This window comes from Aspergillus saccharolyticus (genome assembly GCF_003184585.1).
Source record: "Aspergillus saccharolyticus JOP 1030-1 unplaced genomic scaffold BP01scaffold_34, whole genome shotgun sequence".
In the NCBI taxonomy this organism is placed as follows: domain Eukaryota; kingdom Fungi; phylum Ascomycota; class Eurotiomycetes; order Eurotiales; family Aspergillaceae; genus Aspergillus; species Aspergillus saccharolyticus.
In genome coordinates, this window is record NW_020290644.1 from 14869 (window position 1) to 42415 (window position 27547).

General features: G+C 53.2%; 11 protein-coding genes and 1 non-coding gene across 12 annotated transcripts; 6 read left to right on the plus strand and 6 right to left on the minus strand.

Annotated features, from left to right (window-relative positions):
• Positions 1-480: 480 nt before the first annotated feature.
• Positions 481-1133, minus strand: BP01DRAFT_385346 (uncharacterized protein; the record flags this gene model as incomplete). The annotated part of the gene is made up of 2 exons (XM_025577586.1): positions 481-839; positions 902-1133. 2 exons carry the CDS (start codon positions 1131-1133, stop codon positions 481-483), a joined length of 591 nt encoding a protein of 196 aa, XP_025428440.1.
• A 1409-nt stretch (positions 1134-2542) lies between these two features.
• BP01DRAFT_t255 lies at positions 2543-2615 on the minus strand. Its single transcript has one exon. It is a non-coding gene; the product is annotated as a tRNA-Lys (tRNA).
• Positions 2616-3495: 880 nt separating this feature from the next.
• Positions 3496-4962, plus strand: BP01DRAFT_394141 (Zn(II)2Cys6 transcription factor domain-containing protein). Its single transcript, XM_025578295.1, has 2 exons — positions 3496-3794; positions 4205-4962. Exons 1-2 carry the CDS (start codon positions 3624-3626, stop codon positions 4604-4606), a joined length of 573 nt encoding a protein of 190 aa, XP_025428441.1. The 5' UTR covers positions 3496-3623; the 3' UTR covers positions 4607-4962.
• Positions 4963-5327: 365 nt separating this feature from the next.
• Positions 5328-8177, minus strand: BP01DRAFT_376146 (uncharacterized protein; the record flags this gene model as incomplete). Its single annotated transcript, XM_025576933.1, has 5 exons — positions 5328-5612; positions 5685-6549; positions 6620-6938; positions 7694-7771; positions 8003-8177. 5 exons carry the CDS (start codon positions 8175-8177, stop codon positions 5328-5330), a joined length of 1722 nt encoding a protein of 573 aa, XP_025428442.1.
• A 1180-nt stretch (positions 8178-9357) lies between these two features.
• Positions 9358-11115, minus strand: BP01DRAFT_394142 (MFS multidrug transporter; the record flags this gene model as incomplete). Its single annotated transcript, XM_025578296.1, has 5 exons — positions 9358-10261; positions 10323-10652; positions 10701-10774; positions 10838-10859; positions 10931-11115. 5 exons carry the CDS (start codon positions 11113-11115, stop codon positions 9358-9360), a joined length of 1515 nt encoding a protein of 504 aa, XP_025428443.1.
• On the minus strand, positions 11020-11543 carry BP01DRAFT_132701 (uncharacterized protein). Its single transcript, XM_025570481.1, has 2 exons — positions 11208-11543; positions 11020-11066 (listed from the first exon to the last, which is right to left on the minus strand). Exon 1 carries the CDS (start codon positions 11489-11491, stop codon positions 11258-11260), a length of 234 nt encoding a protein of 77 aa, XP_025428444.1. The 5' UTR covers positions 11492-11543; the 3' UTR covers positions 11020-11066; positions 11208-11257.
• A 2395-nt stretch (positions 11544-13938) lies between these two features.
• Positions 13939-14398, plus strand: BP01DRAFT_359360 (uncharacterized protein). Its single transcript, XM_025575660.1, has one exon. It carries the CDS (start codon positions 14038-14040, stop codon positions 14302-14304), a length of 267 nt encoding a protein of 88 aa, XP_025428445.1. The 5' UTR covers positions 13939-14037; the 3' UTR covers positions 14305-14398.
• Positions 14399-14770: 372 nt separating this feature from the next.
• Positions 14771-16115, plus strand: BP01DRAFT_132711 (uncharacterized protein). Its single transcript, XM_025570482.1, has one exon. It carries the CDS (start codon positions 14897-14899, stop codon positions 15935-15937), a length of 1041 nt encoding a protein of 346 aa, XP_025428446.1. The 5' UTR covers positions 14771-14896; the 3' UTR covers positions 15938-16115.
• A 1259-nt stretch (positions 16116-17374) lies between these two features.
• On the plus strand, positions 17375-17802 carry BP01DRAFT_404768 (uncharacterized protein; the record flags this gene model as incomplete). The annotated part of the gene is made up of 2 exons (XM_025578715.1): positions 17375-17677; positions 17742-17802. 2 exons carry the CDS (start codon positions 17375-17377, stop codon positions 17781-17783), a joined length of 345 nt encoding a protein of 114 aa, XP_025428447.1. The 3' UTR covers positions 17784-17802.
• Positions 17803-19417: 1615 nt separating this feature from the next.
• On the minus strand, positions 19418-22797 carry BP01DRAFT_325213 (putative skeletrophin). The gene is made up of 4 exons (XM_025572855.1): positions 22761-22797; positions 22550-22694; positions 20809-22476; positions 19418-20731 (listed from the first exon to the last, which is right to left on the minus strand). The coding sequence occupies exons 1-4, from the start codon at positions 22773-22775 to the stop codon at positions 19497-19499; spliced, it is 3063 nt and encodes a 1020-aa protein (XP_025428448.1). The 5' UTR covers positions 22776-22797; the 3' UTR covers positions 19418-19496.
• A 761-nt stretch (positions 22798-23558) lies between these two features.
• On the plus strand, positions 23559-25099 carry BP01DRAFT_346636 (uncharacterized protein). The gene is made up of 4 exons (XM_025573649.1): positions 23559-23616; positions 23692-23920; positions 23983-24039; positions 24104-25099. The coding sequence occupies exons 1-4, from the start codon at positions 23573-23575 to the stop codon at positions 24677-24679; spliced, it is 906 nt and encodes a 301-aa protein (XP_025428449.1). The 5' UTR covers positions 23559-23572; the 3' UTR covers positions 24680-25099.
• Positions 25100-25174: 75 nt separating this feature from the next.
• Positions 25175-27512, plus strand: BP01DRAFT_417917 (uncharacterized protein). Its single transcript, XM_025579284.1, has 4 exons — positions 25175-25761; positions 25813-25872; positions 25942-26140; positions 26203-27512. Exons 1-4 carry the CDS (start codon positions 25474-25476, stop codon positions 27261-27263), a joined length of 1608 nt encoding a protein of 535 aa, XP_025428450.1. The 5' UTR covers positions 25175-25473; the 3' UTR covers positions 27264-27512.
• Positions 27513-27547: the final 35 nt, after the last annotated feature.

The window sequence follows — 27547 nt, forward strand, 5'->3', positions numbered from 1 at the left end:
GTCCACGTATGCACCGCCATCCTCCCGCGGGGGATGCTTCCAGGTGCGTCTTCCCTCCCTCCGGCATGGTCAGCGTCGCAGCGCCCTTCTCCGGCCAGAGCGCGTACAGCCCTAATCCAAAGAGCCGCCAGAGATCCCACACCCCGAGCCCCAGCGCCCGGAATGGCCGGTGGGCAACGCTGGGGCACGTGTCCGGGGAGCGCATATGGTGTTCACGAAAGCGATACGCCAGCAGGCCGACGGGATTGTAACCGGTATTCGAAGCATGCTGGCCTCAGATTTCGGCCGCGGGGAGTGCGACGAGCATGGTATCATGGTTGCCGTAGAGGCCGTTGACCTTGGCGGCGTCGTAGCGGAAGAAGTCTGTGTCTCCAGCGCGGTATCCCAGCACTCGTTCTGCGCCTGGAGACACGCAGTGATCGGGACCCCGTCGTCCCCAAGGAGAGTTTCCAAACACTCCGATACCTCGCAGACCTCCTCTCACGCGGCCCGGTTGTCTTCCTGGCCGCTCCACACCATATCGTCGGCCGACCAGTGCAGCCGGGTCCCGGTCTCGAGCAGATCGCTGAAGACTTGCAGGTGCCACAGGGCACGGTAGACGCGATATTCTTCGATCCATGAGAATGGCCCCACATCGCGCAGCTGGCATGGCATCACGCACGGGATCCCGCGGATGGAGTGCAAGTACTGGGGTAGAGCGGCCTGCAGACGGGCGTGCAGGGTGATCAAGCAGATACACGCGAGTCGCTGGATGTTGGCGGCCACACCGACCATGGCACGCAGGACAGCTCGAGTCGCCGTGGAGAGCGAGAGGCTGTTATTCGAATGGAGGGAGAACCCTGTTCGACAAAGACAGTCAGCGGAGCCCTGGTAGGCCACAGAGCCCCCCCAGAGGTAGAACACATCAGAAAACGACGTTCAAAGTCATAGCCCTTGTCCGAATAAATTTCAAGGACATGTCTAACCAGATATATCGCTTCAAGATCTGCAGGGGCGTTGGGGTGCTCGCCGGTCATGAAGAGCCGATTCACTTCCGGTCCGCCGAGAATGAATCGTTCCAGACTGATCCAGTCCGTGCAGGTCTCAGTGTCCTCGGCTAGCACATCGCCAGGGAGCGTACCTACACAGCCCATTGTGATGATGGTTTGGTGATGAAGGTGTGTCAGGTAGGGATTTCACGAGAAGAACGTCAGCTGCAAATCTGTGTCCATTGCCTATGATGGACGGCAGAGTTGGAAATACTCTTATATAGATAAGGCTCTCTTGTATTCCACTCTTCCAAGTCAAAGAAACACGACACCATACAACATGATTGTGCGGATGAAAGCGATGCTGGGTGTTCTTTCAAGACATAACCAATAATCGCCTCGCCTGTTGACAGCCAGTTCTACATGAGACAAAGATTGCACCCTTTGTTTCTAGCTAGCGAGTCGCGCAAATTTGCAGTACCTTGGACTAATACAGTGTGTGGACAAGAGGTGTCATGGAAGATCCTGCATAGGTAGATATATTGCCGTGTGAGGCCGACTCGACTATGCACAGATTCCTCCTCTCCACTTTTCTCGAGCAACGTGATGGTCACTGGAGCTCAGCGATCTGCAGAAATTGCTTCCTTCAACGAGTATCTGGAGGCTGGTGACTTCATGTGCACCAATACCGAGTTCAAGGCCTGATGCACTTGTCGATGGGGTGATCGCGGTTGAATGACCTGTATTAGGTGGGACGAATCCGAGAGCGACTTTGGGAAGTGTTTGGGCAGAAGGGTTGAACAAGTTGAAACTGAAGACCGGAGAAAAATGCTGCGAGTTGACACAAACGGTATACACCTGGACGGCTCGTATAGTCGACTGATTCAAGGGCAAAACCGCGTCCCTCTCATGGAATGAAAGTTCGTAAGACCATGATGCAGGCAATGCTTCGGGTACGAGGGCTGACTTCAAGGCTTAGATCGCACATATATCGGAGAAGCAGAGTACTATGGACACCAGCAAGTCTCCAAGTTCGCCTGCGATTTCTTACTCGCGCCGAGATGGAGTCAGAACTGGAGCTGTTTCGTCAATAGTGCTGCAGCATGAAGTATCCATCGCGCCAGATCTGACTACCGGCTGATTGAGCGGGGAAAGCAAATCCCATCTCGAAATCTGGAAGATACCTGCTTTGCCAGAAGGGCTGATGGAGCGATGCGGGATTGGTCACCCGAGGCAATATACCTGGACGGCAGACGCAACTGCGTGACATTAACGGAAGGGAGGAAGCTATGATCATGTGCGAAGGTGAGTGTATTTAGACATCGGTGGAAATCTGCTTGGGAACAGAACTGTTGTCGGAGATGTTGTGTAGATCCATTGACTGAGACCTCCGCCTAAGGATCTCATTGAAGTATCAAGACAGCATCTATCCACGTCCATTGCATGAGATAACACCACCAAGCATTAGACAGGGATGCGATACAGTGTATATAATCTACATCTGGGGTGATAGTCGGGCTGCGCAATTGGGAGCAGTTGGTGGGTTGCGGGAAACAAAAAGGAACAAAAAGAAAAGCCGAACGCGGGGGTTGAACCCGCAACCTTGAGATTAAGAGTCTCACGCTCTGCCGATTGAGCTAGCCCGGCTGACTTGTTGAAACACTACTCTCCTTTCCGGTAACTGCGACGACGAAGTCAGGATCTTTCTGGGGCCCAGGATGCCAGAAGCTCAAGCCAGGCCGTACCCGCGTGAAAGAGCAAGAAAAGAGCGTCAAAAGCCGACCGTCTATTCGCCCCAAAGCCCCCGTAAAACCCGGAATCTTGTCCCTTGAATTAAGCTTCAGCAGACAAGGGAGAGCGACATCACCGATATAACTTGATCCAACACCAGACCACTGAATTAGAAGCCAGATAAGAAGTACGCCCTCCAACCCAGGGATTGACAGGAAGAATTCCACTGATCTTAACCTCCGGAAGCAAAGGTGCCGAAGGCTCGGATTTGGAATCCCCCGTTTCTGTGTGGACACCAGGGGTTGCTCCGGCCATTCCAGATTTACATCTGGCATGAGAATGCAGTGACAAGCATCATCTTTTCCCCCGGCCTCTGTTTCTTGGGCAGAGTCAATTCCTTTCTGGAGAGCAGAAAGGGGAGGGGGGGTGGGTTGCAGCCCTGCCTGTGAAGTTGCGGTCCAGTGGGTCAGATTCATGAAGATTTACCTACAGAGTTTGAGTTGGAAGTTTGTGAATTTTCGCAGGAATTTCTCAAGAATTTCTCAAGCAAGACAGGTGGACCTATTAAAAGAGTCCGGAAGATGACTCCGATAAGGGGGAAGCGGTGCCTCGCCCCAATAAAAGAAGACGCCGCCAACGTGTCATGGTTAGCGCATGAGTTTTCATTCACTTCCCGTCTCTTGTTCGCCCAAAACACATCCACCCCCCCCTCCCCTTCCAGTCAACCCGCTTATCAATGTTATGGCACTGTAGTTATCGCAGTGCCCTCTTACTCCAGCGCCATCCTGATCCCTGACTGAATCACTGACCCCCCACCCTCTCTTTCTTTCTCAATCTCTCTCTCTCTCTCTCTCTCTCTCTCTTTGTCTCGTTTTCGTTCTCGTCGGTGAGATCGATTCTTTGCCTGGCTTTGTTGGAAAAGTCATGGCCCAACAAGGATCCGACTTCACGTATACCTACCGCCCTATTGCCCCGAAGTCAACTCAGAGAAACAAGCGGGAAGCTCCCGACCCCCCGGAGCCCCAAGGGCCCAAGAAAGACAAAATAAAGAGATCGAGTACATCCTGCGTAGTGTGTAAGCAGAAGAGGGTACGAGTAAGTGCCTCATTCTCATTCAGCTCCTACCCACCCCTCATGCTGTGCAACCCCGTTCTGGCCCACCTCTTGCCCCGAAAGACATTCCACAAATGGGATTGAAGATCAGACCTTGTATATCCGTCCGCTGTGTATAATCCGAACTTTGACCCTCCTGCCAGCCTAATTTAAACAGAGGTGACAAACCGTCATCCATCCTGGGGCCAAGCCGAGGGTCGGTCCAGGATACGATAAGCGGAAAAGACGATCAGCAAGCATCCCTTGTCCCTGAACTAGCCACACGCGAGCAAGAACCACCATCCCCAGCACAACCCTCCCCCGCTCCCCCGTTGATATCTGATTTTCCTGCTTGATGCACCGCCTCGTGACACAAACTCCCCAATTGACCAAGAGACAAAAACAATAAACAGTGCAACTGGGAGCAAGTGGGCATTCCTTGCACGCACTGCCAGCTTCAACGACAAAACTGCATCGTCGACAAGTTCAGCGACAGACGTCGCAAGGAAACGGCGGAATACATTAGCGCCCAAGCCAGCTACTACCGCGGCTACCTCGAGCAGGTCATCCGGGTCTTTGGCGCCGACGACGAGGCAATCGTCCAGGCGGCCATCGAAATCATCCAAGCCAAGCTTCCCGACGAGGAGACCCGGGCCCGGCTGGACGCTCTGGTCCCCCCGGACGAGCAGCAACCGTCTCTCCTGCCGGAGGAGGAGGTGTTGCATGCGATTCTCCAAGCTGGAAAGGTGAAGGGCGAAAATGTTGCGGTTGGCTCGGGAAAGCTGGGGTTAGATTCTATTCCGGAACAGACTTGAAATCTGGAGCATCGGGCGATTTAAGCGAGTTGGGCGGCCTGGGCGGGCTCTTTCCCGAGTTCTATTTCTTCACCCCCGGGGAACGGAGTGAGCGAGAATGGTTCTGCTCTTGTTGCGTTGTGAGAGTAGAGGCTGCTGGTCAAGGCCAGGTGGGGGTTTCCATTCTTTGCTAGCCTGGTGTACTCGAGCTCGCTCTCTCTGTGTCAAGGTACGAGCGTAATGTTGAACGAGCCCTTGTTTCTCACCTGTGCCACCGGCTGTTTACTTCAGGGTGGGTGAACGCGAGGTGACCAGTCCAAGGAAGATAGAGCGCTATTGCGGGGGGTGGATAAGGTGCAGAGTAGTGAGAGCACGAGGGAATTGAAGCGGCAAACAGAGGAGCATGTTTGGGGGAGTTTTGAAGTCCAGAGCCAATCCATTCAGAAGCACTGGAACTGGGATCCAGCCCTAGGTATTGATCGAAATATTTGTTATGGTCGATAAACCAGGTTCCATTTGCCGTGAATGAAACCCGTTCCATACATCCACGACCCTTTGATCTTCCCAACAAAAAGATTGTTGCGCGCCCTTTAAGCCTGAATTCGCAGCTAACCAGTGCAGAAGCGCAGCATTTGTCTACCAATCCCCCCTACACGCAGTGAAAGAAGCGGCGAACGCCAATGTGGACAACAATCCATCTCTTCTCAATCCCGTCAACTCACTGTGTACACTCAGCCAGCCTCTAGTCAGTGGGCTGAACCCAGTCGTAGGTCCTCTCATGCAGCATCAGCGTGTCTGGTTGGTATCCGACGAGAGAGATCTCCGAGGAAAACTCATTCGAACCATTTGCCCGCTCGTGCGTGGTGCCTTCACTATTTGCTAGATACTGTAATTCCTTCCCGTAGCCCTGGCGCATAAGGTCTTCCACAATCGACACGATCTCATCGGTGGTCGACTCCGTCTCTTCGTCTCGATCGATGTAGAGGACCCGTAACTTGGCGAGGGATAGGGCGGACTTGATTGCTCTCTATTGTGCAGACGGATGAGAGGTTAGCCTGAGTTTTATTGATTTAATTTTTTTTTCCTTTTCAAGAAACACGGTCGTGCTGGAGAAGTGTGTGAAGGCAGTAGGAATGAGCAAAGGGAAGGGGGTTAGAAAGGATATCCTGACCGCGTCAACCTTTGCTTGTCGAATCCGTAGCTCCTCCAACAACGGAAATGTCCTTGCCAGACGATCGAGTAGTTCTACGCAAGCGCAGGGCGCGTATTCGTAGCAAGGCAGATTCAGAGCGAGTCCCCTCAGCGTAGCGCCATGCTGCCTGTCAAGCACCTCGAACAGAGCCCTGGAGGCGGTCAGTCGAGCAGGCTCTCGGCCCTTGATGGGGGTGATCTGGAGTGTTTCCAGACCGCTGAAGCCCTCCAAGAAGCCCCCCAAGGTATCGTCAGCGAAGTTAGTGGTGAGCCGGGTGGGCCGAAAGCCAGCTGCGAAGCCAGCATCCCAGAAATCCCGGACCGTGGGGACGATGATCCCCGGGTCGGCAAATTCCAGGGTGAGCGTGGTGAGCTTTTTTGGGCACATGGTCGCCCAGAAATTGGCCGGCGTGACCCCCAGGGCACCGAGTCCGCGCAGGTCCAGCAGGTGGAGATTCGAGGGAAGAGTCGTGGGCCAATGCTCGAATAGGGCGCCGAGGCTGATACCGGAAATGTTATCCGTCCAGATGGTGAGTTCCCTAAGGTTCGTCGCGCTTCTGATGGTGACTCCCAAGGATCCCATCACTTCCACGTCATCGATTTGCACGAGAGACAGAACCGTCAGATTCGCGGAGAGTCTCATGGTCAGCGGGGGCCGGAAGAAGGGCTTAGGGGTGCAGTCGGTGCCCATGCGAAGCTGCAGACGTCGGAGCATCGGCTGGAGGACGAGATTCGAGACCAGAAACTCGGTGAGAGCCACCGGCATATCCCACCTGTCTCAATTGGAAGAAAAGAACATTATCGCCTGGTCTCCAAGTACGAGAGCGGAGCGTGCTCACTTACACAAACTCTTCCAGATTCGGCATCCGAGCGATGCAGACACAGAGGATGGTGCTGAACATCCTGGCCGCCGGCGAAAGAAGCCGCAGGGGGGCAATGAAAGAGTCGATGGAGGCATAACTCGCGTACCAGGTCCCCGACACGATCACACGCCGCACGAATTCGAGCTTGTCAAAGTTGGGATGGACAAAGGTGTCCAGCTTCAACAGCATGTTGTCGTGGGGATCGATTTCTCCACGACTATGAAAGCGCAGAGTGTGATACAGCAGGGGAATCGCTTTCTCGTGGAGCGATCGCGATACTTGCGACAACGAGGCATGGTCTCTTTGCGTCATCTATCCGGTCATCAGTTCCTACAGGTAATTCGTACAACTGGGAGGCAGCAATCAGAAACAGGATCAGCTCACGAACGGCCATATGTTCTCTATGAACATGTTCAGGATAAATGCCATGATAAGGATGGTAAAATCGCGTAGGGGGACGTTACAGCGGGCATGATGTTCCTGGAAGATCCGACAACATATGGATCTGATGCTGTTTAATTGTGGAAAATACGCCGTGATGTCATCAATCATCAATGCACTCTTGAGTAAACACTTGTGTAATTTTTGGTTCATGGGCTAAATGCTCCTTCGAAGCTTTGGTCGATCAAACGTCGATCAACCCTGGGTCTACAGGATGCCTAACTGAGATATGAACCTAAAAGAGCCCTTTGAACCAGGAATATAGACCAGAATGCTGCTCTTTGCCCCCGTTTCCTACGGAATGACAGGAATGGATCGATCAAATGAGATCATATCCCCTCGCGAATCCACACAAATAAGGCTCCTCCCGGAATCTACAGCAGCGTGGCCTGCCATTGGCTCAACCCAACTACCTCTTTCTCTGGCACTTTGTTCTTCTCTTTGCTTGGAACGGGTTCGGATTCAAGATTCTTTCTCTCCAAACGAAAGAGGGTCTCATTCACTCATTCAACCCCCCTCAGTCCGACAACCCTACACAAAGCACTCCGACAGTCGGCCAAATCCCTCCCAAAACCATGCCCACTTAACTCGTCCACTATAATCCACCACATACCCATTTCCCTCTCCTCGAAGAGCCCACACATCCCCAGAATGCGAGACGCCTGCGTGTTGAATCGATCCTGCACCCCGTCTACAGTATTCTGATACCAGGGCCTCCTCGCCCGAGCCAGCCGTTCCACGCCATCGGATTTGCCGTCCACGCCCTGCGCTCCCCCCCCCCCCAGCCACAGCCATTGCGTCCTGTCGGGGCCGAGTCCGCAGCATACTCAACGCCATACACCGGATCCAAAAATTGTCACTTTGCTCGTCGCCGGGTTGACCCAGAACATATTATAAGACATCGTCTAGTCGAAGAAGGGACCCGTGGTGATGGCCGTCCAGTGCAGGGTGGTGCCGGTGGGCCGGGGTTGCTGCTGCTGCTGCTGCTGCTGAGCCATAAGATGCTTGAGGGCCTGTCGTGCCTGGAGCTTGGGCGCAAATATCTGCAGCTCGTGCGCGTATGCGTTGAAGGTGTCGCTGCTGAAGTCCCGGGACATGGATGGGTACGGTGGCTCTCGCGGCTTGCACGATGCGGTCCTGGTGGATGGCGGCGCTGGGGTGAAGGCATCGATAATGGCGTGTTTGTGCGTGAAGGCCTTTGTTAAGCAATGCGAGGGACTCGTAGGCTAGAGTCGATTTCCCTGAGACGGGGATGAGGTGGGTATGGCGTGCTGGAGAGATTAAGGTACGCAGTAGAGGGGTTCAGCTTCCCAGCTTGATGATGGCTGGAAATAGGTCTCTTACGCCGAGCACAATAACGTTGCGGATGCTGGTGGACATTTTGCAGTCGATCTTGAGATCTCTGTCTCGACAAGGTACACATGGCGATGCTTCATACTGGTATCTATCCCTCCACCATAGAGTTCGTGGAAGATCGGTGCAGTCTTTGCGTTGGGAGGAATTCACTTACTATACGAATTTAGACCGACTGCCCACCAGGATCAAGAGGATGTGTCAGACTCTCGAGACCGACCTTTCAACGATTACAACAACAATTTCGGAGAGAATCAATGGCATAAGTTGAAACGCAATTTGGGATCAGTCTACTCCCACGATGCCACTCTGTCGATGCCACTCTGTAGGCGAGAGGAATCCGTGATAGATCCTCAAAGTACTAAACTAACATCCTCCTTCGACAGAGAGACATGCCATCTCCGCATCTTAGGTGGAAGTATATTTATGCAAAGCTTGAACAAGCCATACCAGGACAATTTCTGCCCCGGGTTTAACCAGAGCTCGATCATCACACAGCTGTTACTGAACCACCTAATGCATCCTCTAGAGAGTCTCGCATGGCATGCTTTAATATGCCTTGTCCGCATCCGCGCCGCACTTGCTTCGTGGTCTCGAGCAGAGCAAAGGCTGAAAGCCACAGTAGCATGATCAATCTCTTATAAGCATTCATCTTTTGTATATAGCTCCGAGCAATAAACACAAGGGACAACAACCACTATATGACATTGTAGACAGTTCACACGCAAGGGCATTTTTCTCGTCATCATGAGTAATAATAAAGATCAAAACACAATCGTCATGTTTTCCCTCCCTACCGCCACCACCCAAGGTGTCATTAAACGCAGCCCTGTGGAGAGAACACCACACGACAAGCGCTGCACAGACCCTCTCCACTGAGCATAATCTTCATCCTTACAAACCGACTAAATTGAGCATGCGCATTCACCGAAAGTCCGAGTCAACACCGTTCTCCGCGTATACCTGTAAGCTGTACTTGGCGAAGTTGCTTTGTTTCCTCATGCGTTCCCCGTAGCGGGCGAGCAGCGGCGGCACCACACAAAACACCGTCGCAATCGCCGCCAGAATCGAGACCCCGATATTAGCGCCCAGCGCATCGAACATCGTGCTGCCAAACAGCGGAAAGGTGGCGGAAAGAAGCGAGCGGACGATCGACAAGGCGGCGAATCCGCTTGCCGCGTAGCTCAGATAAGAGTCGGCCATGTACTGCGAGACGACCACCTCCATCTCGTTGAGGGCGTACCCGGTGAAGAAGAGGGCGACCACCGGCACCGACCAGTGGATGTCTGCACCGGCCGGCGGAATGGTCCAAGCAAACCACCACAGCGAGACGGCAAGAACCGGCGCCCCAATGTAGATCCCGGTCAGCTTGTCCTCCGGCTTGATGGTGCGGCCCTCTTTTAGATGCCGCTGCGTGTTGCGGTAGTCCAGAATGCGGGTTGCAATGTTGGGAACAAACCCCAAGCCAAGTGCAAGGAAGGGAAGGCTCGACGTCTCAGTGTCAAAACCAAAGGCTTCAAAGATGGGTGGAAGAGCCTCGGTAAACAGATAGATGAGAGCTACACAAACAGAGAATACCATGGTGACGACGAAGACGATGGGCTCCGTGAAAAACAATCGGAGAGGGCGAAACAGTCCGATATGAGCAAAGGTGCGAAGGTCGGGCATAAAGTCAGGGTTGAGAGCCAGCAGCGATTCATTACCAGTCAATTTGCGCAGCGCTTGAACCTCCCGCGCCAGGATCAAAGAGGGTCGCGATTCCTTGATACACATGAGCATCAAGGCGAGAACACACGTGACGATCGCTCCAATGTTGAAAACCCATCTCCTAAAAGTGCTGGTGAGTAGCCGCCTCACAAGGTGAGGGCGAAGATTCAGGACACACATACCAACCATATCGATAGGTGATGTAGGAGCTCATGATAGGGCCCGTGCTAACCCCAAGGCAAGCCATGGCCACGTAGACCAGCATCACCCAAATGCGATCCTGTGAGTTGAAAAGGTCTTCAATGCTGCCTGTAATTACTATCGTGGGGATCGCAGACAGAAAGCCGGTGACTAATCGACCTATGACCAGAGCACTGGATGACGGACAGGCGCCGATCAGAAGACAAAATGCGCTATACAGCAAAGCACTGAGAATATAAAGTCGTTTCCGACCAAATGTTTCTGAGTATGGGGGGAAGACCACACCACCAAGACCTTGGCCTAACAGGTATCTAAGGCGCATTAGACTTGATGTATGGGCACAGAAAAGGGAGACTTACGTGGAGACATAAAGGAACAGCGTGAAGGTCTTGGAGGTTCCGAATTCAAGCTGGGCCGCTTGCGCTGTCGATGCCTGTGGGTGAATTAGCAAAAATTGATGGACGCAGGCTAGGTCAGTGAAATAGTGGTAGCTCACCCCGGATGTACTCATCGCAGTCCTATCATGTTTCGTTAGTTGACGCCGTGGAATTAACTTGGTACAGTAGGACTAGGAGGTAGGTATGCTCACGTGAAAAACTCCAAGAGGCCAATCACAGCGATGTCATACGCTTTGCGTGCTGGGCGCCAGTTGCGAGGATGTTTCCTGTTGGACTTGGCCCATCGCAAGTGGCCTCCGTCCGGCGTCAACTCCAGCCCATGCTCAGCTGCAAGACGATCTAAGTCAGTATAGTCGGCGATTTTCAATTCACCCATCGTGAGATCACTGATCACCCTGGGCCATCAAGCCGGTTTGCTGGGTTGATTTTAAAGGTCCGGCGAGAGAGCCCTAAACAAGGGATACATACCTCTTACACTGGGCCACAGGGGTGGTCCTTGGTGCCAGCCAGATCGACATTCACTCTAATCGATAATCGCTAGGAACCCGCGCGCCTACGGAGCTCTTCAGAAGACAGAACTGAGCACTCAACCACAGCAACGGATGAATGATAGCTCGAGAGCAAATGTCCAGGGATACCTGGATCCCTGAATTTGCGATCTCGGGTTGCCAACGAGCATCGGGCCCAGCACTAGAAGCAACCGTCAGTACAGGTGCTCCCAGTCGACAACACGCCCTGCACACGCCACCCATCTGAAGATCCTGTGCCAGTCCACATCAGCTTTGTCGTGTCAACCGAGGCAGGTGGATCGTCTGATGATGGTTGATGGTCACGGAGGACGAACATCAGTCGAAAGGGTCCTAGCTCCAGCTTTATTTAGAAGGCGCTGGGGTTCGGATTCACTAGAATCCCCTGTGGTTGGAATGTAGAAAAAGCGAGGAACGAGGAGCTGTCACTTGAAAGGTGACGAGAGGCGAAAGCAAGCTTTGAGTGCATCTGATGTTGGGTGGCTGTCGGAAAATAATTGGGCTTTTTGGGAAGAAATGATATCATGCCCCCTTCGGTGCATCTTCTTTAGGTATGGGATCATTGCGGAGGATGTAACATGCGACCAGGCAGTACTGACAAGGTGATAGGTCAGCCCTTTCTCACGCTTTACGAGTCCCAGCCGGGATCTGTAATGTTATTCGCAATCTCGCGTTTGATCAGCCTGAGACGAAGGGAGGACGATCCCCATTCCGCTTCGTCATCCCGCTAAGGCGCTAATCCTGTAGGGCGAGGTATCAGTCCAGCGATGGGCAACGCGCGAACAAATTAGCAGAAGGACGACTTATGTATCCGAAGAGCACAGCATATCGAAGAGGAGTTGAGGGTGAATCCAGTGGCGGTGGTTGGGGGGTAGAATGCATGCCTGAGGCATCACAGCCATCGCTGTTTTTGGCGGTCGTGCCGCTTTTGCATGGGCCACGCGTTTCAAGCGTTGGACGCGACCGATGATTTCAGTGTGCAAAAGCATCTCGCTCTTCCGGCTCTGTGAATTGATTCTCCATACCTTGTCACCGCAATTACCCCATGGACCAACGCTGGCTTGCACGCAAGGTGACTCAGAGCTATCCCACAGTTCTTAAGAACAATAGAGCGTATCCGCGCCTCCGTCCGGCGATGTGCCGCACGATTCGAGTGTCTCGCAAATAACAGTCAGCGAAAGAGCCTCCTGAGGGACTGGAGGCGGACTTACTCAAGATGCTGGCTTGCTGTTACCTGATCCTCAGAGCTGTACTAGCTGGTCGGAAAGACCTGGCCCTGCAGCTTCTCCGCTCGTTTCTCGAGGACGGGCACCAGATCGCTGCGATGCGCGTCGACAAGCTTCTTTTCACACACTATAAGCCGCTCTAAGCATATGAGCCATTTCTCTTTCCTAAGATCAAGCATGACCAGGAGTAGCACCAACCCCATTTAACGGACGATCGAACTCCCAGTACCACCTTGTCACCTCGCTAGCGAGCATGATGAACTTGTTTTGCCGTCGTCGCTCTCTCTCCATGTCCTGGGCTTGGAACAGCCATGATAGGTGCACGCTCCCTCATCAAGACGTAGTATACTTCTTGGCGAACAGTAATCCAGTACGCTGCCGTTGCAAGCGACTGCTCAAGGCGATGCGAGATCATTGACTCGATGAGCGTCTGAGTGATGGGCAAGGAATTGACTCGATGGTGGCGGTTTCTGCAAGGGGCCCTCATCTGCCATATCTTCCTCCATCTCTTCAGACTGGCGGAGAGATGCTCTCTTGCTCCCCAGGGTTAGGTTCATCCGGAAGCTTGACCAGGCCGGATGCAAATATTGCATCTCGTACGGTGGAGCAGTGCCTTGCTCGTCGAGGGAGCTCGAGTCGAAAGTGCCTAAGACGATCGCAGTGGTCGAACTGTATTGTTGTCAAGAATTGAGTTGTGATCGACTGTGGCAGGAACATATCCATGGACAGATCTCTCCAATGAGGTGCCTTTTTGAACAAGATTGGTGAAATTAGCGAGACGACGCCACATGTGTGGATCCAAAGATGTCAGATGTCATACTACCCCAACATTTGGAGCATGGTGTTGGAGCATTTTATGGTGTGGTGAAGAAGGCTCGGAGGACTCGACGGCGACGGATTGCCGGGTGAGGAGGAACCCGGCACTCTGTCACTTTTACCCCACAGTTGAAGTACTTTTGCTCTGAGTCCACGGTGTCTCTTCATGCCTCCTAGCATCTTCCCACGCTTCCAGTTCGGTGCTCTTCACTCAATCTTTTCTCTCTGCTCATCTCATACAAGCGATTGGGTCCTTTTGGAAAAGTTACTTGAGGCAAAGCCAGTGGGCAGGAAGGACTATGCCCATAAATCACAGCTTTTCGACTCGAACACGACGGAGTATAAGAAGTATATAGAATGTTAATCATTGTTTAGACGAACAGCAGTATTCGCATTGCTACATCACAAACCCTGTACTAGTGTTTAAATAGGTCAAATGCTCTCCCCCGCCCGCAATCAACGTCAATACCTATCGGTCCATCTGCATGAGATTCGCAAGGATCATTGAGCCTCCCCTGACGAATGTGGGGTCAAACAGAAGGTGATCGGTGCATTTGGTAAGCACAGGCTGACTTGACGCATACACGCATACCCCACCTGTCAATCTCAGCCTCACAACTCCACGCAACACAAACACAAAACAAACAACACTGCACACACAAACATGTCTATTGCAAAGCTAACTCAAAGCTTTCCTGGCTTTGAGCCCCAATCGTCATCAACGCGCCGATGAGCGGCTTCGCCACCAGCCCACTCGCGACCGCAGTGACACGCGCCGGAGGCCTCGGATACATCGGGTTCCTGACCGACCGTGCAGTCCTCGAGTCGCACCTCCAGATCGCGAGACAGGAATCAACCACCTTCAGCAGCCCCGATCCGGTAGTCTCTGGGCTGGCGCTGGGGTGGGCATATTCAACCAGGTCGAAAGCGCTGCTGATATCGTGGCAGCTGTCAGAGAGGGAGCAAGAACAAGATTGCAGGGTGGGGGCACTTTGATTTGAGAGACCACATAGTACTTTTAGTCATGTTGATCAAGCAGTTTTGTTCCTTTTAGCGCAAGATATCCGCCGCTGCATCCCGAGGGTTGGAATGATTCACACCTCCCACTGGAGAAGCGACTATTCACTCGAGTCAAGTCTATTTTTGTCACGTGTGGAAGAAATTCGAAATAGGGCCATGTGTCGGCCGCTTGATATTCGAAGAAGTAAGTAGCATTCCTGGTGGGGGTCCCGCCAACGAGCATGGAAGAACACGACGAGCCTAGCAGGATAGTTAATATACAGATCTTTAAGCCACTCGCGGAAGATTGTCTAGCATCTTGGTCCAAGTAGCGCATACCGCCAGCCTCTCTCCAAGGAACAGCCAGCGGCAAGAATGAGGCCCAGATCTTTCAGGCAGCCACCCTTGCTCTGCCCTAACATTCCACACCCACGCCTCCCCCGGATCGTCAGAATACAGTGCAGTACCTCTCTATCAGCTTCGATCCTCCTTGGAAACTACTTGACCACCCTAGGAGCTTCTCGCTTCCGCGCAGTCAGTAGTGCCATTGAAGTCCTCACATCCTCTCACACACCAACCAAGGACCAAAATGTTCCTCCCCGGCAACTTGAAACACCTCACCTCCGCCCTCCTCTGCGCCCTCCCAGCCCTAACCAGCGCCTCCCCCGAGCAAAAGCCCGCCTACAGCATCACCGCCCCAACCCGGGACGCGATCCTCACCCCCAACACGCCCAGCGTGATCTCCTGGGCCACCACCCAGCGCAGCAACACCCAGCTCTCTATCCACCTCGCAACCACCTCCAACAACACCAGCCTCTGCACCATCGCCACGAACATCAGCAACTCGGGCTCGATCTCCTGGTCGCCGCCCGCCCGCATTCCCTCGGGATCGGAGTACATTATCGTGCTTGATCCCGCCACCACTTCCAACACCATCAACACTACCTCCTCCTCCTCCTCATCCGACGACAACAACCCCGAAGAACCAAAGCACTACCAATCCAACCCCTTCACAATCACAGCCCCCAAGAGCACTCCGAGGAACAAAACCTCCACGACGGGGGGAAACTCCACCGAGATGGCGACAACATACTACCCAACCGAGAACCAGCGTCTCACCCGCGGGAAAACGGCGATTGTGACGTGGCCGGTGGCGCAGGACAAGAAGACCGCGCAGGTTAGTGTCTATCTGATGGAAGGGGGTGGCGGCGCGTCGAGCGCTTCCGACGAAGAAAAGAATGTATCGAGCGTGGCAAGACACGTTGCTAACTCGGGCAGTCTGGCGTGTGTGCTGCCTGGGAATCTGACGGTGGCGGATGATTATCGGTTTGCGATTGTGGAGGGGGAGGGGGAGGTGCAGTATTCGGCGAGGTTTCGCGTGGTGAGTGAGGATGAGGATGAGGATGTGGATGCGGTCAAGGAGAGTAAGGAGGAAGATGTGGGAGCTAGTGCGGATGAGTCTGGGGGTGTGGCTACCAATGCTACTTCTACGAGCAGTGGGTGGGCCAGTGGCTCGACGGAGGCGTTGAAGTCGGATTCGACCTGGATTGCTACGGCTGCTGGGTCCAGGGTCGTGGGGTGTGGAGGGTGGACTGCGCTGGGGATGATGGTGGTTTTGCTAGTGGTGTAGGGTTGGCGGAGTGTGGTCGTTTACAGTACGTGAAGTTCCATGTTTGATGAGCGTTGATGTTTCGTTAGTATTGCATTGTTTCATAATCTGGGGTTAGCGTCGAGGATCATCTGGGAGATTTGAAAGTACATTGGTCTATGTCTTGGGGCACTAGGCACACGCAAGTGTTGATCTGCACAGAACTTCCGCACTGTTCACGATCTAGAGGAGAAGACGTCTGTGAGGAAAGCCGATATAATCTCCTCCTGCCGCCCCAGGAAAGCTGCTGGACGAATCTAGTATGTTGATTGGTGAGCTGACTGAGTTTTGAGCATCCAAGTTACACCCTCCAACACCCACTCGCTCGAAGACGGTGTCCCCTTCGATCAAAGGTATCTCGTCTCGCTGACACGGACAATAGATTCGTAGCAGTGTACCATTTGGGGCCAAACCAGCAGGCAAAACCGATGGGGTTCGTGGATCTGGTCACGTCCGTCGTCCAGTCGACCTTTGGGGGGTGAGACAGACCCCTAGATTTCCTGCCAAGAGGCAAGCCAGGGTGTTTCGCAGGTTGGGCCATGCGATTCCTGTCGATAGGGTTGTGGCGGCCAAAGCTAGATCTGTCTCGTATCCCAATGCGATAAACCTGGAGTATCTCGTGCATCGAGCCATGTCACCTAACCCGTGCAGAAGAGGCCGGTGACGGTCTTTCGCGTTGTGCACAGAGATAACAAAGAGATGGACCAAGATATGATGCGTCCGACCTGAGGGATAGAGCTCCATCACACATCAGAACTGAGTGGTGACTGTGCTCACGGGCAAGCCGCAAGGCTGGCCAGTTTCACGAGATGATACTAAACCATGTCGAAGAAGTAACGGATCAAATCTCCACATTCGCTTCCATCTCCTAAAACCAAATATGACATGCGCGATCTCGACCAAGAAAGCGAGCTTTCCGCAGAAGCGTAGATTCGTATCCGAGGAGGTCAAGAGCCCCTTCAATTGCACCGAGCCTCATCTAATGAGCTTCGCCGAACTACCAGCAGCTTAGAGGTTCGGATAGCCTGTCTAGGTGGACCCATGTGGATCCATGTGGCGATGCGACTACACGAGACGGCCCGCATCATTCTCTCCTGGCAGCCAGGCGAGCGGTTGCTGTATCCGCAATTACGGCGCGCCTTTACGAGAATAGTCGATCTCGCTGCTCAGATTCATTGTTGAACCTCGTGAACGACATCTAGATCGCCTTCAGTATCTCAGTCGTGAGATCAGAGACTGTATAGCTGCATACGAACGACCAGGTCTAGATCAACAAGAATTGTCTATAAATCGCTCGATGCATCCTGGGCTTCATTGACTCTCTTGTTCATCAGCAACTCAGCTAATCCACCGACCAGACTAAAAGATAAGACTGTCTCAAGTTACCCTTGACAAAATCAATTCACACTTGCAACCAAAATGCAGTTGAAGAACATCCTCGCCGTCTTTGCCGCAGCCAACCTCGTCGCTGCCGTCCCCACTGCCGAGCCTGGCGACGATATTGATGTCGCCGGAGGTGAGGACGAGATTCATATCGTGGGAAGAACTAATCCTCCCCCACCTCCCCCAGCCAGCTTTTGGTGTAAGGGAGCGATTGTCGCCGGTGTTGCTGGCACTCAATGCGGGTTGACTTCTTGCATGAACATGGGTGGCCCTGGAGGCGGTGGGCAGTGTGGAAACCTCCAGTGTTCAACCGGCAAATATGTCGCTTTTCCAGCTCCGGTAGGTCGAGTGTGAATCCTAGATTCCGCAGATCCCAGTCCCTGAGGTACTGACAATGAGTTAGAGTCCCAACAACTGGAATTCGTACGTCGTCTGCTCGAAGTAAGACCCTGGGCATCGTTGGCTGGATCATGCCGAGCGCTTCTCCATGCTCACCGCTGGCATGTATAACATCGACGCATGCTGGGTCCTGAGGTCACTGTTATTTGGGGGGCTGTGAAGTTATGCTGGATCATCGCAGAGAAAAGCCCACATATTTCCGAAATGTAGCTAGTTATCATCAATCTTCTAATGTCAATTCATTGGTCTTCTTCATCATCTTCGAAAAGAAGAGCAGCGCAAGAGATTAATCTCCTTAATGTATGTAGTGCCAAGTGGACCGGGTCTTCCCTACGGTAGGGCTGGTTCTCGACTGGTCGATCCGTAGACCATTCCGCGGGAAGCTTCACTTGCCACCCTCGTGTCTCGCCGTTTGCGGCCATTTGCCCCACAACCAGCAATTGCAGTATGACCATTTGATGAGGAAGCCCGATTCTACGTAGTCACACTCCATGAAAGCGAGGTAGCAGTCGTTCATCCATGAGTCAAGCACAAATAGAATAAGACCTTCAAAGTCATGAATCTCGCGCATACAGCAATGTTGAAATATAAATTGAATGCTTCTGTTTCACCAGTTGACGGATCCTACACGACACCCAAGGTGAAGTTCCCACATACTACCCCGGTTTCGTGAAGATTCCTTCAGTCGATGAGTTGTGCTAAAGACTAATTCGCCGCACTGCTCTGATGGCCGAGTCTCCGACAAACTAAAATACCCACCAACAGCCGCAGATATCCGCCGCAAAGCTGATCCTGTTATTGCACCGTGCATGAGAGATACGAAGCAATTCAATCCTTCAGATTCATTCTCCTCATGATAGCTATATAGCTATGTGAACCTCACGCCCTCCGGGCAGAAAGCCCCCGGACCCTCCGGCTTTGCGTCGGGTTTTGAAACGAGTCTGGGGAAAATCCAATCGTGTAGAGGTTGGCACCTACACTCGACTCAGACTAGAGTGCTCCACCTTTTCCACTGTAGAACACGGGGTAGAGAGCCAAAAAGCTCGGTTAGCAGAGTCAATGGTGTTTGTTCTTCAAATGCCAGTCCCCGCAGTGAGATTTCTTCGGATATGAAATGATCCTCGTGGCATGGTGCGTTGTCTTGACCAATTGAGGGCGAATCGACCTCTGAATTCTGTCCTAGAGCCCTGTTCATTATAGTCTTCATCATGGACGTGGTTTACCTGTGGATCTATTAAGGTTCCTCACTCTTCTTGATCGAGAGGCGGGGTGAGGGGGTAACAGGACTAATGTGAACTGGTATCACTAGATGGATGACCGGGACTGTTTGGGTTGTATTTGAACCGGGGGTTGTGGTTCCAAACTCCTGGCAAAGTGGCCCTGACGGTTGTCAATGGATTTATGGGGCGATTATAGTAAGCCCTTGTTGTTTCTTACGTCTATTCTGCCACGCTGGGCTTACGGCTAATGTGCTGGGCGGAGTGTGGATTAGGGCTGAATGCTCAGGCACAGCGATCCATGAAACTCCTGCCCAGAAGTCCATTTCCTGCGCGAAAAGCTCTTCAGAGGACGGTAGGGTTGCTCAGTCTCTCCGGAGTGGTTCCGGGAAATGATAGAAAAAAACTCACAAGCATTAAAGTCATCACATTCAGATGAAAGTTGCACGATTCGACGGATCTTGAATTCGAAACAGAGTATGCTACACGATCCAGAAACAACACCGACCGCCATCACACACGATCACGACACAAACGCACGCCTACCACTTCAGTTTCTTCGGTATGAATTTACTAGCCTGGTTCTGTAGGAAACCCTTCTTCTCGGGCTCCGGTCCTGGCGACACTCCACTCACAGCCTCCGGTTCGTGAATCTCCTGAGTGTCCACGCCTGGCGCCTTTTCTGCGCTTTTGTGCTTCCGCTCCATGATCTCCACTGCCCAACTCATCGATGCCATCTTGGCAAACATCAACGGCGATACCTTGTTCTTGCCCTCAGCGGACGGGTCGGCCCCAGCGTCAAGCAGTAGCTCTACCGTTCTCTCCCACGATGCCTGGCCATCCAAGTCCGACAGCAACTCGGCTTGCCCCTGAGAGCGCAGCTCATGCGCTATCGCCCCAACAGTCTGCAAGAACAGGAGCAGCGGCGTGCGATGCTCGTCGTCCTTGGCGTTGACATCAGCGCCATGCTCGAGGAGCCGCTTCACCATGACCTCGCGGTCCATGCCGACGACCGCTACGTGAAGCGGTGTCTGGCCAATGCTGTCGCGGCTGGTCACGTCCGCGCCATGATTGAGAAGCGCATCCACGGTTCGCTCCGCATCTTTCACCTTGACGGCGATGTGGAGGGCGGTCTGCGCTGCGTTGATGGCGTGGTAGGTACCGAGAAGAGTCTTTGAAGCTTTGAAGGCCGCGAGACCCCGGGCGGCGAGTCCTATTCCGACGGTGGACTTGCGGTTGGGGTCCGCGCCACCCTTGAGGAGGGCTTCGACGATGGCCTCGAGTCCCAGGATTCCCGCCGCTTTATGAAGGGGCGTGATGCCGGAGCTGTTGGTGGCATTCGGGTCCGCGGAGTGAGCGAGCAACGTGGTCACCGTTTCGACGGATCGCCCGTCAATGGCATAATGGAGTGATGTATTGCCGCCGCCTCGGGTGAAGATGTTTGGCCTGGCCCCAGCCTTGAGCAGCTCCTTAACCATCTGCGGTCCCGCCTCGGAGCGTTCGGCGGCCGCAAAGTGCAGGGCCGTGCGACCGGGATGGAGGAGCCCCAGGGTGGTCGCATCAACGATCGCTCCGTTTTGCAACAGCCAGCGAACCATCTCGACCGCCTCAGAGTCCGCGGCGATGTGTATCGCGCTCCATCCGGAGGTGTCAGGCGCTGCGACGGCCGATGGAAGCGAAAAGTACGAATTCCACGACGTGGCGCGGTCCGCCAGCCAAGGAAGGTTAAGTCGGGCAGACACAAAGAGGAGGCTGGTGCTGGTGGAAAAGCCAGAGTCTAACAATTGTTGGTAGAGCACATGTGGTCAGTGCTGTCTCAGGTAGGCTCGAAGGTAGCATTGTTACTGTACTTACACTTGCCATGTGTCCACCGCTTGAGAAGATCATACGCCTTCATCCAATTTTGCAATGGCACCGACTCGGCCTCGAAGAACCGCTTCATGCCAGTTACATCACTTTCTTCCTGGATCTGACTTTCGCGAAGATGGTCTCCGAGGAACTCAATGGAATACTGAAGGAAGGGGTACCCCGAGAGGTACTTTTGCCGGGTCTTTGTCAGCTCGACTTCATCGATCTTCCAATCTTTATTCACAGGTGGCTTGGGCACTTCGTGGCGCTGGATTTCGTCGAATTGCAGATACGTCAAACAGACCGAAGCCATCTGTCGGTGGGCATCGGCCTTGCTCATCCCGAACCTGGGATAGTCCTTGGCCCCTTCCTCGCTGAATACATGGTTCAGGAAGTCCTTGACGGACTGATGACTCGGATACACAGCGTCACTGCGGACTGTGAAAAGCGTGCCCCAGCTGTTCTCGATACTGTGTCGCAACGCATGGAGATCCTCCTCGGAGGCGCTCCCCCCCGTATATTCCTTCCCATCCTGTAGCGTAAGAATCACATCCAATTCTCTCAGCGTCAACGGACGGCAGGCGAAGTAGACCCACATGAGGAGCGTTCGCAGTCTGCCAACCACATCCCGCGACTGTCGCTCCAGGATTGCGCTGTAAAAAGCCTCGACATCGGAGGGGATGTTATGGAGCCTTTCCTTGACCCGGGACTCGGTCCAAAGACCCTCCCATGTGGATAGGTCGTCCAAGACGAGCGACAGCCACATGAACATGCCCTTTGAGCTCTCCTTGAGCTGGTCCGTGATATCCTCACGGAGCCTGTCAGGGAACTTGCGATACTCTTGAATGCGCCGTACCCGTCTCTCGGCGACTTGCCCAATGTCCTCTTGGTTGCCATCGGGCATGTTCACCGTGAACTCGGGCAACATCTTGTCAGCGACAATTGCACTGCCTCGGTCTGAAATGATGCATCGGAAGATGAACTTTCGGCCCAGATCGTTGGCCTTCTTGTTGATTCGGGTGGACAAATCATTCATTATCCGGAGAATGGGAGCAATGAAATGTCCGCATTGATCCAATCCGTCAATGACAAAATACAACACTTCTAACGAGGGATCCGCAACGATGTCCTCGATGATTCTGAGCAGAACATCGCGTGACTGGAATTCATCGACTTCAACCGTGCTCCCGCTCGATGCTCCCTGCAGGTCTTCGAGGTTCTGAACATGTTGAAGTGCGTATTTGATCAGACCTCGGTTCAGTTGGAGCAGCTTGTATAGCAGGGTCCGCAGAACCCAGATCGGGGCTTTGCGGTGCTCGTTCTTATCGTCGCAGAAACAAGCCACTGCAATGGTTTTGCCCGGAGTCCCGACCTCTGGACTTAGGACCACGTCCTCTGTTAGTGCGGGCGACTGAGGGGTGGCGCTCGACCGCAGGTTGGACTGGATGGCCTTTGTCAGAAATTTTAACAGTACAGTCTTGCCGCTGCCGGGAATCCCGCGAATATATAGGGGGGTGATTGTCGGGGGACTTGTTTGGATCCAGCTCTGGAAGGCCGCACACTCGAAGATCCACTCGCAAGTGCCAGGAAAAGCGCGAGCGATGTCGTGTCGATCTCCAGAATCGCCTGCAACCAGGGCGTCAAGCAATTTCTCTTCGACTGTCTGCTTCTCTCCTGTGGGCCATTGAGTGCATGATTAGCGCCTTGTCCAGACCTTAGGTCGGCTTCCAATGCCAGGACATCTTACCCATATAAACGGAAGCTCCCGCAGCGATGGTCACTTGTTGAATGGCATCACTGTAGAACGACGCTTCCATGGAGCCATAGTTCTGGCCCAACTGAAGGCCGGAGTTCGTCGAGTTATTGAATGAGGCTGACGCCGGTGCTGGAGCCTGGAGTTGTACCGTTAGCACCAGGGGCTGGCAACCACCCATAGTCAACGGAAGCATATCACTCACCACTGTATCAACCATTATGCCACACCTGCTCCCCAAATATTATAGAAATTTTGGATTGTTCACACAGAGGCGTACTTTGGCAGATGCACGGCTGTACGCGATTCCACTGTTAAATAAGACCACTCACATGGAGTGCAGTGAGTAAGTGCTAGAAGCCGGGGTTGCATCTCCGCATCGGCTGGGAAATCCAACACTGCCTCGATTGGATGCCACCAGGGTGGTCGGCCTTCTCCTAGTCAATTTGAGTCCAGTTCAGCTGTCAGAAGACGTTCAGCCCTCCGCGCTGCAAAGTGTGATCATAGGTGCAGATCTCAGCTGCACCAATGAGGGGCCAATATGCAGCTCGCTTGCAGTCACCCAAACAAAGTATTCCCCGTCAGCAATCGATCAGCGCCCACTCCTCACCCCTCATCTTTGGCCGGTACAGTTCATCTACCTTTCTGCGAGAGCCAATTCAAGGCCGTGCCCCTCTCCCTTCAAACACGGCACCCGTTCGGAACAGGGTGGAAGCAGGCCGTCTGTACAGACTTTCAGCACACACCATTCATCTGATCTGAAACGGATACCGCCCGTTGATTGGACCAAATCACAAAGATGGTGATCAGGCCTCGTTTGGAATGGCTGCAGCTGCTGAGTCTGCGATTGTCGTCCCAGAGGCGCTGCCCGATGGCTCAGGATGAGACATCTCCTCTCAGAAGCTAGCACATAAAGTCGCTATGCCCCAGCAAGGAGGAACAGTTGTCATTTGAATATCATCACCAATCTGACCGGCATTTCTCTACCTATCCGTTGTTGGAAGCTTCGCAATACCCATGGAACTCAAAGTGATCCGGGATCCCGGGGACGCTCGCGTGGAGTAAGTTACACTGCATCTCATACAGTGCCTATTTGGAGGGGCGGAACGATGTACTCATCATGAAACCTGTTGAAGCATCGTTTTTGTTCATGGATGGCATGGGGAGCAGCCTGGCTGGACCTCGGCGGCCAAATCAATATTTTGGCCGGAAAAGCTCTTCGCGGCGAAGGTTTCCGAGGCGCGCGTCTTCTCTTTCGAATACGATTTCACCCTCGACACGTTCTGGAACGAAGAGGATCTGATCACCAGCCATTCCAATGAACTGATGGACCAGCTTATGGATCAACGCATCGAGCCGGAGAAGGTTCCTCAACCCCCACCTCCAGCCCGCACACGATGCATCTTGTTTGCTGATTATACGACCAGGCAAAACGAGCTGTGATTCTTGTAGCTCATTGCCTTGGCGGCTTGATTTGTGAAAATGTATGTTTGGGTCGCTGTAGCCTCGCACGACCACCCTTGGATGCAAGACTAACCAATGACACAGGCGCTGGTCCGCGGAGCTGAGCATGACGACCGCAAAAAGCTCGTCAGCTGTGTCAAAGGGCTCCTTCTCCTGGGCACCCCTCATTATCAGCCGAGTGTGTTGAGTGAAGCAAACAAGTACTTTCAGCTAGCGGGGGAAGAGGCCCCGGGCGAGTTTGGGCTTGAGGAACGGTCGCAGTGGGTGCTCAACATCCCGCGTGAGTTCGCTAAGCTCCGTACCGCCGGGCTGGAGATGGATCTTCAATGCTTCTACGAGGGGTCGCCCACCGATCTCGACGGCAAGGGGGTCAAGATCGTTGAGATGGCCTTGGCGCGGTGCCCCGATGGGCCTCCTGCAGAAAGGCTGGCAGCCAACCATGTCAAGATGAGTCAGTTTGAGAGCGAAGACGATCGTGATTTCGTCAAAGTACTGCGAGTGTTGAAGAGATGGGTGGCCAAGGTCCCGGCACCTGAAAAGGATGGAGGCACCACCGTGAACAATGTTTCCAACGCCTCGTTTGCCTCATCGAAGAACTCTGGATACCAACTGGGACAAAATGTTGGTACCCAGAGTGGGTTCGTCTTTGGAAGAGCGTAGTTGGTAGAAATATTACCGCGTATCTTTTTGAGTGACGAAATCTAGCTGAAGCTTCCTAAAATTATGAGATCGTGCATTTTGAATCCTATTATGTTGCCTTGATGCTTTGTAGTCTCGATGCGAATAAGCAAGATGGACTCCATCAGTGGTGCGACGCACCGGCCGGCGCAAGGCAATGCCATCTGTGCATCGATTCCCCACAACCAGTGGATGGAGGTGCCAACTAAGTCTGCGAAGAACCCAGTCAGATGTCGAACAGACCACTGAGAAGGCCGGGATGCAGCATGGCCCCACAGCCTAATTACCTAACGAATCGAGCGGAGGCGATGGCGCAGATCCACCAAAGTACGACAAGTGTATCACAGAACCAGCGCGGTCAGAACCATGACGAACATCGACCAACCCCTGCCACCGGATTTATCCGGAGGGGTGACACGCAGATGATTCGTACGTGGGAATCCGCTATTGGCGTTGCTGCTTGCTGTGGGCGCTACGGTGGCTAGCTGATGATTTCAGCTTCCCGGCGTGTCCGACTTCGTGCCCTTGGCTATGCCGGAAAAATAGGTCCCAGAGCAAGACACCACGGAGGACCTATTTGTGGGCAGAGCATTTCAGACTTGTCACGAGACGCGGGGTTCCTAATTGTTTGTAGCTAAACGAAAAGCCTGAGTCTGTGCGATCGACCGACTTATCAGGCGAGAACTTCCGCAACAGAGGCTTTAGTCGCGAGCTGGTCACTCTAAGCCTGGTGTACTTCGTTTGTCGAATCTTGTCTGGACGCAAGCCGGCCAAGAATGGCGATCGAACAAGCAAGCAGCACATCGGTGGAGGCATCTGACCTTGCCCAGCTCTGGCAAGGCGCCGTAGACGATTATGAGAAGAGAACCGGGAAGAATCTTAGGCTGGGGCAGTTCAAAAGTATGAACGATGTGATGACAGGCACGGAAGGCCTGACGACTAAATTCAAGGACTTTCGCGATGATAAATCCAAGTCGGCCAAAGTCCGAACCACGTTGAAGAACAACATGTGGATTATTCAGAAAGTCGTCAACACCGTCCAGACGGTCGGCACTGCGGTATCAGTGAGTGGGAGTTATCAATCTTCTTCGGTGTCTGTCACTCATGCAGGATAGGCGTTTCCTCCGGCTCTGCCAGCCAGTTTGATTTTCACGGCTTTTGGCCAAGTTATGCAGGTATGGACGTCGTTGGAATTCAATTCAAAAATGTTCGCTAATGGCTAGGTCGAACTGACTCGATCATAGTCATTCGCCGATACTTCTGCCGATTATGACAAGATCATGGGTTTCTTCGAATTCACACACCGTTTCTTCGATCGGCTCTCGATCATCGAGGAAAAGACACCCGCACTACCTCCATTTCAACGCTGTGTGACGCGCGTTTTCTCCAGCATTCTCAAGATCTGCGCCGTAGCACAGAAGTATGCGGCGGAGAAACGGTTTAGTATGTCCTCCCAACTCTTTTCTCGTCCGGTCTTTGAGCACTGATCAAGATTTGCCTACCAGAAAAATGGTTCGAGAACCTAGTGAAAGGCGCCGATGGCGATCTTACCGCAGCAAACAGCGAGATGGAAGAAGCCATCAACGAGCTAAGTCAAGCCGTCGGTCTAGCGACCCTGAGGACCATAGAGGTCCTCGACGAGGTGCTCAAAAGCATGAACGGACAGGTGGAGTTCCTCGTCGCAAATGCCACCTTACTCGATGAGCGGACCGAGGCAATTCAGTCTAACACCAACACTATCATGGAACAAAACCGGGATCTCGAGTCAAAGCAGGACGCAATGACGCAGCTGCAGAAGGAAACGCTGGAGATGGTGAGCGAGCAGTCGCGATTATTCAACAATGTTGTTGGTTACTTCGGCTCAGTTCAGATGAGCGAAAACTTTGGGGACAGCTTCAAGACCAGCGTCTTGAAGCTTGGGGTAGTGCGGCTGCGACTGGCGCGCTGGGGCCAATCGGTCGGCCTGGCCAACATTGATGATGTCCAGTCTCTCGAGGTATCGAAATTATCGCCCGACGACATCCCTCGGGTGTCCGAACTATTGGAAGGAATCCTCGACCAATTCGCTGATGCGGAGAGGATCTCTAAGCGCTTCCAGCTGCGTCACCGTAACACGACGGCCATTCTTGATCCTAGCAAGGACCTTGACAAGGTTGCCGCATCGCTGCACCAGAAGATGAACGACTTGTCGATAAGACGACAGGGCAAGTCAGAGGGAGCGCCCACATCAGAGTTGACGCTGTATGAAGAGAAGAATTTCACGCGGATGATTGAAGACATTGGTCAGCTAGTCAATGACCTAGTCGAGCTGTTCCCGGGAGTGGAAGACGCGCAACGCAAGCTTGCGGAGGAAGAGGTGTCAGAGATGAAGGGCATCAAGGGCGCACTGCCCATCTTGAAAGAGGTTGCTGCGGATCAAGATAATTTGTTGACTGAAACTGTGGTGAAGGTCATTCAACAAACATCGACGACGACATACACCAACTCAGTGGTTTTCACAGGGAGTAACTCGGGATTCCAAGTCGGGAACAACGCAGGGAGAATTAGCAACGTGCGATGGAACTGAGAGTGGAAGCTCGCAGATCAAAATAGAATGATGGTGATTATGTAGCGTTATGGTGATATGGGGTGCTGTGAGAGTGAACTTGCAGATGGTAGAAACTTAGTAGAAGGTAGAATCCCACGGACGCCTAGTACTCAGCATCTGGCTGCTGCGATATATGTATCGCTGTCAGCATTCAAGCTGTCTCGATGTCTCTCTTCATTGCTGAATCGGCTGGATCCTGAAACAATCAGATAATAGGGTCATGACAGATGGAGTGAGAATCTGACACATCGGCAAGCTTTTGA

Bases quoted from the DNA above. Each gene is read 5' to 3' on its own strand.
- BP01DRAFT_359360 (XM_025575660.1), top strand. From the start codon at position 14,038: ATGAGCGGCTTCGCCACCAGCCCACTCGCGACCGCAGTGACACGCGCC.
- BP01DRAFT_346636 (XM_025573649.1), top strand. From the start codon at position 23,573: ATGGAACTCAAAGTGATCCGGGATCCCGGGGACGCTCGCGTGGA. The intron at 23,921-23,982 runs GTTCCTCAACCC...TTATACGACCAG, and splicing joins AACGCATCGAGCCGGAGAAG to GCAAAACGAGCTGTGATTCT. The intron at 24,040-24,103 runs GTATGTTTGGGT...CCAATGACACAG, and splicing joins GCGGCTTGATTTGTGAAAAT to GCGCTGGTCCGCGGAGCTGA.
- BP01DRAFT_417917 (XM_025579284.1), top strand. From the start codon at position 25,474: ATGGCGATCGAACAAGCAAGCAGCACATCGGTGGAGGCATCTGACCTT. The intron at 25,762-25,812 runs GTGAGTGGGAGT...CATGCAGGATAG, and splicing joins CGGTCGGCACTGCGGTATCA to GCGTTTCCTCCGGCTCTGCC. The intron at 25,873-25,941 runs GTATGGACGTCG...ACTCGATCATAG, and splicing joins CTTTTGGCCAAGTTATGCAG to TCATTCGCCGATACTTCTGC.
- BP01DRAFT_394141 (XM_025578295.1), top strand. From the start codon at position 3,624: ATGGCCCAACAAGGATCCGACTTCACGTATACCTACCGCCCTATTGCC. The intron at 3,795-4,204 runs GTAAGTGCCTCA...AACAATAAACAG, and splicing joins GTAAGCAGAAGAGGGTACGA to TGCAACTGGGAGCAAGTGGG.
- BP01DRAFT_132711 (XM_025570482.1), top strand. From the start codon at position 14,897: ATGTTCCTCCCCGGCAACTTGAAACACCTCACCTCCGCCCTCCTCTGC.
- BP01DRAFT_325213 (XM_025572855.1), bottom strand. The intron at 22,477-22,549 runs GTAAGATGTCCT...AATGGCCCACAG, and splicing joins GGGAGCTTCCGTTTATATGG to GAGAGAAGCAGACAGTCGAA. The intron at 20,732-20,808 runs GTAAGTACAGTA...AACAATTGTTAG, and splicing joins GCGGTGGACACATGGCAAGT to ACTCTGGCTTTTCCACCAGC.
- BP01DRAFT_132701 (XM_025570481.1), bottom strand. From the start codon at position 11,491: ATGGGTGGCGTGTGCAGGGCGTGTTGTCGACTGGGAGCACCTGTACTG.